The 12,981-nt window shown below is 36.5% G+C and overlaps 1 protein-coding gene across 6 annotated transcripts in view; it reads right to left on the bottom strand.

Annotated features, from left to right (window-relative positions):
• Positions 1-12,981, bottom strand: part of NEDD4 (NEDD4 E3 ubiquitin protein ligase) — a 65,625-nt gene that overhangs the window by 27,109 nt on the left and 25,535 nt on the right. For 2 of the 6 annotated variants that reach the window (XM_050903040.1, XM_050903042.1), the window contains exons 2-3: positions 1,215-1,230; positions 310-360 (exon numbers count right to left, since the gene is read on the bottom strand). In XM_050903040.1, coding sequence (XP_050758997.1) covers positions 310-360; positions 1,215-1,230 — 67 coding nt within the window. The remainder of the gene's footprint in view (positions 1-309; positions 361-1,214; positions 1,231-12,981) is intronic. The other 4 variants (XM_050903045.1, XM_050903039.1, XM_050903041.1 and 1 more) reach the window with 2 other exon arrangements.

Raw genomic sequence — 12,981 nt, 5'->3', positions numbered from 1 at the left:
TTGCTATAACTGTCTCTTCTTGTCTTTAAGACTGTTTCAAACCTTGCATTTTTATTCTTGAAAAAGCTAAAAGCACTCCTAACTCTCGTAGCAGTAGAAACCAATATCTAAACACAAGGTAATGTATATTTTTTTATAAATATCAGCACTAAAAAACCCCTAACAAATCCACAAAAGAAAACCAAACAAAAAAATCACTTATATTATCAGTACAGTTAACTTTCTTAGATGACTAATACAGTTGCATACAGAAGCATTTTTCCCTTTCACAGTCTTAAAACAAAAAAAAACCAAACAAAAAATACAAACCGGTAACTGATAAAGAGGAATATCCACTTGCCCAAGAAAATCGTCTCGAGTCTATGGAAAATAAAAACAAACAAAAACCACAGAAAGTTTAAAGTTGCAAAGTGTTTTAAAAACATTGTCCCAAAGACCTGATAGCATAGTAATTCTTTCTAAGAATTTGAAGACACGCTTAAACTATAGACAATAAAACCTGTTCTGTACAGAATGAGTTCTGATTGACCCAACAGTCAGAGCCTCGGACAGTTCTGCCTTCCTCAAAATAAATGAAGTTTGAGGGAGCTGGGGTGGAGATTTAGATTGTTTTTTAAATCATATAGACTAATGCTAATCAAACAGGAGAGAGTTGTTCAGCATCAGGACTGAGATTGTCAGTATCTCCAGTAGAAACATCATCCTAAAGGGCAAAGAATAAAGACACTTCTTCCCTTAAGCTGTTTCAGTAAAAAAATTGTCTTGGTATATGCTTAAGCAACTAAACTTTTATCACAGATTAACACAGAACTAAAGACGTTCCTCCTAGGAGTGCCTGACAATTTCTATAAGCCTAGACAGCCGTTTAACACAGGCATATATAAACTTTTTTTCTTTTCAAAATAATACAGCTACTGTCACAAATAAGATGAAGCAAAAATAAGTTTCACCTATGATAAGTGCTTTGGAAGTTCCAGCAATTCCAGCGGTCCCAAGCCTGGCAGCAGGAGCTTCAAGTTTGGCATCTCCCCTAACCCCTGCCCAACATTCCTGTTGACATCTGAAAATGTGCTAAAATTCATTATATATACAAAAAAATACCATTTGCCTACACACATTGCGGAGTTTAGTTTTAACAACTAAAATCTGAAAGATTCTGCCCTGACTTGGATGTCTGGACTGTCCAACTATGGCCAGACTATGAACGCAACAACTTTGCAGCCTGACTCCCTCCAGCCTATGCTGTAGTACCAGGGGCGGGACTGACAATACATGGTATCATTGTACAGTTTACTTTTGATCATTGATTTTTGCCTGCCAAAGAAATTAAGATTTTAGTAATTTACATAGGTAATTTCATTATGCGACAATAATCACTGCCAACAGTCAAAGTACTTTACTTGACTTCTTACTGGATTACTGGAGCATATGCTGAGTTATTTCAAGTTCATTTGTGATTTGAAAGCCTTTGCGAACCTCCACAAAAGCAGGAAAATGTATTATATGGGTCATTTAACATGAAGACATATCACTGCTTATGTGCTAAAATCAAAAGGGCATGAAATTTTTAAAAGGTATGTATAAACCTATGGCATTTTTCAAAAACCTACACTATAACAAGACTACGCTTTTTTGCATAGACAGAGTAAGGAACTGTGGAAGTCTTCAACAGTGTAGCCTGTACAGCCTCTGGATTTCTAGTCTTCCTGATTTTTCCAGCTAAAAAAAGATTTGGTGCCTATTCTTTCCTAAATCTGTTGGTGTACCACAAGCTTTTATTCAAACTCATCGCCCAAGGATTTTGATGGCCTTCTTCCATAGAACTTTCCACTAAGAGGCTCTGCATCTCGCTGACATCTATTCCCTTCATCTTAGGGCAAAGCCATGTTTTTCACCTTTCTTCTAGCATGACTATATTTTTAATTTTCAATGCCAATGTTTTACAGTATTAAAACTCCAGTCCAATTCTACTCATTTTTTTGTCCCATTGACAGCATTCACCATTCAAACAGCTCTGACATTTAAGGCTATAGGTATTTCTTGAAGCAGTTCTTTCTCCCTTAATAATTCTGGTACTTTTTTCTTTAGCTCTGTTGTCCTAAGTTTGTCCATTTCATCTTTAAATCATACATGTATATGGAGAACCAGTGCCTCACATTTGTACAAGCTCTAATTTTTACACCTCCAAAAAGCACAACTAGACTGCAGAGTTTGTCATAGATGATAACGTGCAAGAAATCTAGATACAAAACTTTAAATTGAATTTGTAGTGTGTATGTCTTATATTCAGATTTGGGGGTGGGGGGGTGGGGGGTGGAAATAAAAAAAAAAAAACACCCACTTTTTTAGTTCACAAACTCGTTTGAGATAGAAAGCCTCAACAGGTTTTCATACCTGAAGAGTGTGAAGCTTCACTGAACTACTGAAGGAAAACTTTCTGTATTATTATAGACCACAAGCTTCTGGAAAAATATAGCTATCATTTTTGCCTATGAGGTTCTTTTTAAAATGGCATGGCACATACCTTCGACATGTTAAAAGGCTTAGTATTTGTAAAGTTCTTGGCAATCCTCAAGTGGAACATGCCTTTCAAACAAATTACTGGAATGTGGGACAAAAGTCTGCTGTATTTTAGAAAACCTCAGAACATTGTGTTTGTTACCAGCATTATTTTAGTACGGGCTCCTGTTATTCACTTTATTATTCTGCTGTCTCTCCTGCTATTTTTAGCAGAGCTAGCCTCAATAACCAACCTTTAACAGTACTTTCTCCTCCAGCCAGAGAGTAAAATCCTCCAGTGGAGATTTTTGTTGACCTCCAAACAACTAATACATAGATCAAATAGCAGGAATGCTCTTTAGCAATGTGCCTCACTATGACAAGCTGACTAACTGCCTTCAAAGAAGTGCCAAAGAAGCTTTGAAACAGACGTCGCACACATTAACAATTAAATGCCAATGGAGTTGAAACTGTTTGGATCTCTGTTTCATGAGAGCAGGCATCCCAGTTTTTTCAAGACAGACAAGTGGGTCAGTTGTTCTTGTCAACTTCTAATTTCTTAACAGCCAGAGAACTCAAAACTTTCTGCTTGCCAAACCATAAGTGCATAAACCTCAATTAATGATATAGTACACTAACAAAGAGGCCTTTTATTTTACTGATTCATTGGTTTAGTCTATAGAAAGTTATTAAAAACACGTGAGGACAGACAGCTGCTGTATACAATACATTTAAAGAACTCCAGTGCAATGCCAAAGCGAGTGCTCAAAGAGGAAAACACTGAAAGAAAGTAATACAGTCCAAAACTCATTTTCATCTATTTTATGAATATATACTTAATAAGCTTTAACAGTTAAGATTTTGGATGTTTTTCTGCAATTCCCATCAGAAACTGGATAGAAGCAGATTTTAAACAGACATGCTTATCTGAGTCACACACTTCAGAGCAGTACTGAGAACATTACCCGTAATTTATCAGGTTTGAAGACAGTTAACTGAATTTAATGCCTTTCTTATATGCTGGATTCACAACAATGCCTTTTGAAATAGCTCTTGTATAAGACCAGGGTGTTGAAATAACAGGTATTTTCTCTACCAACTTTTGTGACTAATTTTTGTTGGTGTTAGTGCATGAATTAGAACCCAAGTATATTCCCAGTCTTTTTCTGACTAAACAGACAGCTAGTTGTGCATAAGTCAGTCTTCGCACAGAAATCTACAGCTGTATGGTAAAATGAGAAAGCATACAGCTTTTATTGGAGGGAATATAAAGTATCAATTCAAATTGAAAAAACAAACAGTGATCCGGACTATCGCTGCTTAAGAAAACAAGGGCTCAATAGATCCCTTATAAAACCAACATTCTTCTTGCTTAAACACCCAAACATCAACATTAGTTACAAGCTTGATGAGAATGAAAAAAACCTTTCCTGAGCTACACTAGCAACTTCAAGTATTTTTCTTTTCATGCTGCGCTGAGTATATTATTTCGTTCTCTTGAACTCCAAATCGAGAAAAATGAGCTTTTTTTTCTTCCATAAAATACTGCCAACGTATGCTATTCATCATGGGAAAATAACAGTTTCAAAAAAAGCAAAATTCAATTGTCATGTTAAGGTCTTACCAAATTCAGGGATTCTAAAAGTAATGTTTTCTTTATCTTACAAAGCAATAAATGTTGCATGGAATTCATTAAAGTCCCAGTCTCCTATATTTTTAAGGGAGAGAGGTAGATGGTGAGGAGATTTTTTTTTTTTTTAATGACATGTAGGCATTTCTTTTTAGTTGGCATCTATGATCAACTACCTCTGATACTGAGATACAAGAACATATCAGCATTTTCAAAATAGAGAAAATACATACTGCTAGATCAGTAGTTATTACACAACATATGTTTCTGCAGGACCTTCAGCCCTGCTGGCTGCTTCAACAGCAAGGTGTCAGCATAACATGCCTCAGCAGTTTTACCATCTGTTTGACAGCATTTAGAAATGACACTGAAGTTATTTTCACTAATTCTCCCTCACTTCCAAAGATATTTTCAGAGAACTGCTTCTCTAAAAAGACCAGAGCAAAAGTGTCATCTGTTTCTCCATTTATAGCTTACATTTTTAATACAGAACCAGAATCTTATAGCTTCCTTAAAAGTTCATATTTAGTCTACAGTAATTTTATAACAACATTCATATATTACTCCACTCAATGTCTGCTACTTCAAGAACTTGTGCTTAAAAGTTCACTAACAAAGCAATTTAAGACAGCTTTTTTTTTTTCCCATACAAGGACTCATTTTCACATAGGTCACAGGAAGACAAGAAGTTGCCTAATATAACCGAAGCATACTTAAGCACAACATAAACAGAGAAAAGTCAAAAGTTAGTAATGCATATATTTTATTCATCAGGAATTTGAGTTCCTTTGGTTTTATGGACAGATGTGCCAAATAAGCTACCATATAAAAAGCAGGAATATCACATTTTATGAAAAGTCAAGAGCCAATCCAGATTTGGCCTCCTATGTTAAACCAGCTAACACCAAAAAAAAAAAAAAAAAAAAAAATTCAGAAAACAGTACCAAATATTTAATTAGGTACTATTTCAACAAGCCATTCCTGATATCAAGTCAGATAACTTCATAGTAGTATAAAAACATAAAACTTTTGCATCTATTTGTGGAAGCTTTTGTGCCAAATCTTAAGACTTCAAATAAAGTTTGAAAAACAAACTCTTGTAGCAACAATTCCAGGTGCACTTTTACCTTCACTAATTAACACTATAAAGCTTAAAACACTCAAAAAATGTAAAACCCTATCAAATGTTAAACTGCACGTGTAATTTGCTCCCTGAAATGAGCAACAGATAAACCAGATATGACAGATGTTAACCATACTGGCTAATTAATACATGCAGCCAAAGGACTCAACAGACAGTCAACTTTCTGTTATTCAGAGCAAGAGGGAACAAACAGAATTTAAACAAAAAAAAAAAAAAAAAGAAAAAAAGAAAAAAAAAGGAAAGAAAAAGAGACAAACTATTTGTCTCCAAAAGGCAGCTAGGCAGTTGGAGCATCTCTGCATCATGGTCTCACTCCTGGGAAGTTCATGAGGTCCAGTACAGTGCCACACAGATGCACAAATGCGGCTGAGCCTGGAAGCTGCTTTTTCCAGCCCTAAATATAATCTTGAACAGTCGGCCCAGGCTGTACAAGTAACTGACCCCTTCTAAGAAATTTCTGTGAACACGGACCTACAGCAGGGCTGGATGCTAGCTGAATGGCCTCAGCCTACCCCAAAGTTAGTCCAGCAGTTTTCAAAAGCATTTTTAAGTCTACTGTTCTCAGCTACTATTGATGTAAATTAAACATCAACACTAACAACTCAGGAATTCCCTGTGCCTTTGCACCAGCGCACAGCTAGTGGCCACTGCCAGCCACGCTGTAGTTTTCCAAGCTCTTCTGCGCTCTGCATTAGTCCTCAGCCACCACTGATCTGAACGGGAGCCCCAAGCCCTACCTATTGACCTCTCCCAGCTCCAAGGCTAAACCTACTGCTGCCAGTGCTAAATGTAGACAGATGACCTGGCTACAGTAGAACTTACTGGTTTGTCTTAAGCTGTGCTATGCTCAAGTTATAAATCCTATCTGTCCGAAACCAGCCTGCATGAACTGACCTCGGATGCCTCAACCTCTACGACACAAGGCAACTACAACACAAATAATCCACCCACAATTACTTTTACAACAAAAGCAGTGTTACAGTTTATTTCAGATAAGCTCAACATCATCTCTTACTAAAGTTACATTACACTTCCCACATTAGACATGGGTTTTATTGGCCTATAATTTGCCAGATGTTAACCACTTTGGATTTATTCTTTATAAGCTAAATATTTGTCCCAAATCAAACTTACTAGAAACAATTATTACTACAACAACTGGCTAAGGCAGAAACTCTATTAAAAAATAAGTAATGTTTGTAATAAATTCTGGAAACCTTTTTCTTCGAAAAGCCCTTGTGCTTTCACATTACTGCACAAGGCCTTCTCCCTTACACTAGGAAAACCACAGATTGCCAGAGAAATCATCTAGGTCTAAAAGAATCCAGTTGTATGTTTCTTCCTGCATTCCTCTTACTGAGTAGCTAGAGTATCCCATTTGCATTTTAATATGCCCTAACTTCAATGACTCCAATTCAAGTTTGTATGTAATTTCAGCCAGGAACTTGCTGATGTCCTTCTTAAATTCTGTTTGCTTACGTTACAGTTGATACAGCTGACAGCAGCCCAAGGTCTCAAACAACAATTGCACCTATCTGTAGACTTTTCAGTTTACTGTAAACTGCCACAACAGGAAAAAAGTGATATACTCTCTTAAAACAGAGATGATTATAGATCCATAAACTAACACTGAAATGAGCTACAAACATTTTGCTGGCTGCATTCCCAAATCAGCATGATCTGTTGGTCATAGGGAGTGAGGAAGAAAGTTCACTTGAAACAGAGACACTTAACAGAAATGCAGGGCAGTCCCTTCAGACAAGGGTGAAAGTCAGTCGTAAGCAAATGACTTGCCTGAAAAGGCCAGTCAGTTTTGCTTGCTTGCTCCATCTGTGAAATTCATCCACTTCTGGAAGATGAGAAAACACGTGTTGGAACACAGAAGAACACTCTCAGCCCAGGGTGAGGGGAGGACTTGAAAGAGCATTTCTACCATTTGATCCTAGGTGGCTGCAAGGGCTGAGCAGGCACCAAAGAGCCTAGTAGTCAGATTAATGCCCTGTGTAGCCTTGTATCCTCTCCCTAGTAATGGCCAAGAGCAGATGCTTAAGGAAATAATAAAAGCAGCAGTTAAGAACAGTACTTCCTCTGATATATCCCCCAGTTTCTAATGAGTAAGTGGTCGTGGACTTTTTGATCCTGATGTTAAAATACATATTGAGAATGTAAATACCCTTTGATGGACCTCTTCAACTTATCTAACCTCTTCTTAAAATCCATTTCTACTTTTAGTATGCACAACATCTTACAACAGTAAGCTCAGTAACACGTAAGAGAACATATTTGTTTTATAAGAGTGGATTCTCTGTTTAAATTCACCTCCCCTGAACTATAGTTTTATAAAACTTCCTTTATACCACTTTTTTTTTCCCCCCCAAAGCTGAAAAGCCCTTGGTCTACTTAATGTCTCCTCATATAAAATTTACCCAATCTTGTGACCCTTCTTGGTATTTTCCTAGTTCTGTTATACATGCTTCCTGAAAAAGGATGACCAGAAATATGCATGCCATGCACATATGTGGACTTGTACAACTCCATAACTGTGTTTTTAATTTTGTTAGTTTATTCCTTTCCTAATAAATCCTAACCTTCTATTTGCCTTTCAACTGTCAACAAGATTTGAGCTGACATTTTCAGCGAGTCACTCACCATGACATAAACTATTTCCTGACCAGTATGGGAGACCATTACCACGCATGCATCATTAGCTGTTTTTCCTCTGTGTGCAGTACTTGGCATTTATCAACACTGATTTTTAAATTGTCCATTCTACTGTCTAGTCACTCACTACTATGAGATTTTCTGCAACTTCAGAGGTGACAATTTAATTCTCACTTTTATTTACTTTAATTAGTTGTCATCAATGAGGAAGCTTTTTTCTGCACTTATGTCTTGAGAGTATTTTTCAGAACTTCTGCTAAGGGTTCTTGTCAAATATTTTTTAAAGCTCAGTGTCCTGCATTAACCAGCTCACCCATCTTAGCATGTCATTGCTTAGTCTGATTTGTAAGACAAAACTTCCTTTTATGAAAGCAGTGCTCAGTCTCCCTCCTTGTAAACACAAAACATGTCATATGTCTACTAATTCTATTCCATGTACTCTTTCTTCCAGACTGGCCTGTTGCAGTGGCCTGTAGTTCCCCATCTGGTCATTTTAAAATATCAGCATACTACTTACCATCTTCCTTCAGTAAGGGAATCTAATAGCTTAAAAGAGTATTAATTACAGTTAGTATTTCAACAATTTTATAGCTGAGCTTCCTGACAACTCTTGGGAGAATACCTGCAGGTACTATTAGTTTTGTTCAGGGCTTCTGTCTTACGCTATAATGCTTACAAAGACTATGACTTCTACATCACCATAACACTTTCCAAGAAGTGTTTTTGTTTAACCCAAAGTGTCGATCTAATTTCTCACAGAAAGCAAAAAGGATGTACCATTCAAAAAAAAAAAAATTTATAGCAATGATCATGGTCTCATATCTGAAAGCCTGCAAGTTAGTTGGCTAGTCAGGAGTAAAGGGAAGAATGTCTCTATCTTGTCTTGGGAACAAGTTTTACTTTAACACATTCTTAAATGTATACTGAGCCTTAAGAGACAGAATAACTATAGCTTGTGGCTATATTAAAGAAGCCACATCATTAATGCATCCCACTCTCTCATGGTAGATTAAAAGGACATGAATCAACCTGAAGGGTGGATAATTAAATATTTATATAAGCTGTTTCAGGAGCTCTGCTCTGCATGGTTTTGCAGTTTTAGTTTCCCCTTTTGTTGGCATGAGAAACCTACCCAAACTCAGTTCAGCTGCAGACTATAAACAGAATGAGGTTAATCATAATTTGTGCAGAGCACAATCAAATAAAACTCCTCCTTAATATGTACGTGTAGTGTTTGCTGGTGACCACAGTGCTAGAGCTTTGATATACAGGGTTATTCAAGTATTCTCCTACAGCCCAGACACTGTTCCTTACAGCATGATCATATTCTGAAAGTTACATATGGTTCACTGTTGTCAAATACAACTTGCTAAAACTGACAAAGAAAAATTTTAGGGATGGAGCTGATACCAAATAATATTGATTGCTTCCTTTGCTAATGCTTCCATGTAGCAACTGTTCACAGCTAGTCTTCACTGTAAGGTTTATCATATCCTTTGTGTGTAATCTTTTTTTCCCCTGGAGAAGATTGCTAATCAAAAGCTAAAGGCATGAAGAAAAGTGGAGAAGCAGCTGTAAGAAAACTCTGCATTTAAGCAAGATGGAAAATAGAAGAAATCAGTACAAATTATCAAAGCACTACCGGTCATTGTTACATAAAGGATGAAAGTAGATCACCTACAACTAATTATAAATTGTTAATTATTGTGATTAACAGTTTCCACTGTCTTCCCTTTAATGCTTTGATGTATACTTCAACTTCTAAAATTTGTCTGAGAGACAACATAAATAGTACTACGTGATTTAAGTCTAATGTAGTTGTCACCATGATTCCTCAGAAACACATCACCTTCCTTTCAACCCTAATTCTTGACTGAACTGATATACCATGACATAGCAATGTGCCATAGACAGTCCTGTAACATGATCCTTCAAGATACGCAATACTGAACAATATGCAAATTATTAGGTGATGAGGTTATCGTAGCACAATAGCATAAATAGATGTCAATTTGTGCTTTGTCTTGTACTGCCTCTATAATCTTTTGCTTCACCTGCCCCTTTTCCACCTCCCTTCCTTGCACAGATTTGGGACGCTGATACCCGTGCAGCCCCTTTGCTCAATATGCAAAGATGGAGATGGCTGGAGATAAGCCACAATTGTCTTCCCCTTCTCTCAGCACTTCTCCCTGGTTGGACCATTATCTTCTGTGAAGGAGTTTCGCTACGACAGAAGCTCTATATTTAAAGAGCATGCAAGAGAGAAGACAACCTCAGACTATTCAGTGCTAAGTTGTGGTGCAGCATTTATCAAGGGAATCAAGATCTTCCAGGCACAGGTTCCGGTCCCCTTAGCGTGTTCAGATCAGCTGGGAAGTAAGGTAGTGAAGGGAGACATCCTCACACACAGTCCCCTCCAATTACTGTTTGTCCAAAATTTAAATTTAGTACTGAAAGATTCAAATAGCATCTCCTTTTACAAATACAAAAGGTGGAGTTCCAGAACCTGGTGAAAAAAAAAACTCAAGAGTTCCAATTAAAGATTTTCTTCACATGAACCTGACAGTAGAAAAATGTTTTGGTTATTTTACACCACCTCTGAAGTTTTTTGCTTCAAAACGTGTATTTCATTCACTAGAGACAAAACTTGAGTAAAATTACTTGCAAACAAAAGGACAATAACACAATTCCCTTAATTGTATAAGAAATTATTTTAAAGGTATACAGTTGCTGAAACAGATTTGCAAGTATATTTATGATAGTCACATTATCTAATCAGCAGCGATACTGATGGGGAAGGAATGTCTAATGTCAACAGGGATGTCAGCATATTATAATACTTGTGGAAGAGATTAACATAGCTGCTTTTTTTTTTTTTTTTAAGTTTGTTTATGGTCTACAAGAAGTGGAACTGTAGTCACTGCTTCTGCCTTCCTCTGTACCACTTAAAGTTTACATACAGAAGATGACACGCAAACTGTTCCCTTACTCCTACCCTCCCAGTTCACACCTGTGATGTCAAAGTGCTTTAGCTGCAGATTTATTTCTGCCCTAAGCAAGAGATAGATGCACTGAAAAAACATTAAAAACATAAATACAAAGTCAAGGACAACCTTCAACGCTGCAACCATGGACTACCTCTTCCTCCTGCTTCGCATAAATGAAATTCCACTATCTTATTCAATATGTTTCCAGTAAAGATCAGCAGTGGTATGTGGGCCATCACCATTCCACATTTTTCAACCTAATTAAAAATAATCCAAGGCCAGTTGTCACAGAAATGGTGTTGGTTTTTGGTTGGGGTTTTTTGTTTTGGTTTTTTTGTTTGGTTTTTTTTTAAACTCAGCCTTTAACAAGCTGTTGATTATAGAAAGCAGGAAATCTGATACGAGGTGGCTGAAGGCTAGTAGCTAGGCACGTAAGAAAAGAATGCATAGACCTTTTGCTGCTTCAGACTCTGGAGTCTCCGAGCAAAGCACTGATTTGATTTCATGACTGCTCTGTACAGATAGCTGACATTACTAAATGCTACTCCAGTATCAACTTGTTAAATTTGAACCCAGACTCAGCATATCAATATACTAGGCCAGACTAACTGGAGTCAAGAGAAATATTTTGGGAGTTGTTTATTTTTAAATGAGTCACAATACACCATGATAATTAACTGGACTATATAATTAAACGATTACCATAGAATCTATTATATTTGTGATAAAGACTGTAAAAGCAAATACAATAGTATTTATTTTATTCCAGTGAATTGCTGAACTGCTGTAAAGTCAACTATGGGTTTTGCTTGGTTTGGTGGGGGAAGCTTTTAAATTTTTTGGTAACATGTTTTATAGGATATTCTATAAAAACTGATTTTACGTTAAGACTGAAAGGGCCATTTCAGGACTGAAAGGCTCCCGTGCCTGTTGTTGCCTACAGGAATCTGAAACAAGTATACTGCTATAAAACCTTTAGTGTCCAGTTTTCTGATGTCAGAGATCTTTTTAATTTGTATGTAGACATGGCACAAATCTAAGTATTTGCAAATACATGAAAAGTACAAGATAACTACAGCAATTTGGCATTCAGACTCCTTTTTTCTAGTTTTTATTTTTAAACTTGTCTCTCTCATCTTCTAGTCAGAAGATGAAATCTTAAGAATTCAGGAAGCTTAAAACATGCTGCCACATTAACACAGTAAAAATGCTCAACTACCACAGAAATATACTATCAAGTGCTTTAAAAAGTTAGGTCTCCTTAGATTTTATGTCAATCCACTGTAAACACCACTCCTGGGAACTGAAACAAACTATTGTCAGTCCAGTGTCCTGCGAGGTTTTCTGGAAATGTTTGCTAACAATCTAATCCTGAAGTTGGATTCTATCTAAATTGAATTTAATAAATCCACTCAGTATTAAAATATAAAATATCTTACATATCAACTGCCATTAAACACAGAGGCTAGCAGTGCAAGTTGACGAGAAATGTACTTGAAGTGCATGACTCAACATGTTTTCCTTTTTACAATGTTCTTTTTAAAAACAACTAGGTCCAGACTACTTAAAATATGTCATAATCTGTTTGTGCTTATTGTGGAATTTACCATCAACTTTAAAGTTAGATTTTGGGATGAGGAATCACCAAGCAATATGCATAGTGATTACCTGTGATCCACTGTGAGCTTTATAACGAAGCTTAAACATAGATTACAGTTTTACAAGAAGGAAAGTGCATTTTTCTTCAAACTCTTTTTAACCAAAAAGCAACACAAAACTCCAAAGTAGTCAAAAAGTGTAGAATCACCAGGCACTACTCGAAGGACAACAACAGACTGAAAATTACAGGCTAATACCTCCAAGGGAATTATATTACTAGCTTAGAAAGGGACTGTCATAACTATAGCTCTTTGGCATAAAGCCTTTTGCTTAAACAAGCATGTTAGTTAAATGGTAGTAGTGTCAATTCATAGAGAATGAGATCTTAAAACAATTGTGGTAAACATTAATTGTTGCACTTTTAACAGCATTCACAATTAAAACTAATATGTAATATTCAG

The sequence above is a fragment of the Gymnogyps californianus genome, chromosome 11, assembly GCF_018139145.2.
Source record: "Gymnogyps californianus isolate 813 chromosome 11, ASM1813914v2, whole genome shotgun sequence".
Classification (NCBI taxonomy): Eukaryota; Metazoa; Chordata; class Aves; order Accipitriformes; family Cathartidae; genus Gymnogyps; species Gymnogyps californianus.
This window is presented reverse-complemented; position numbering and strand designations above follow the sequence as displayed.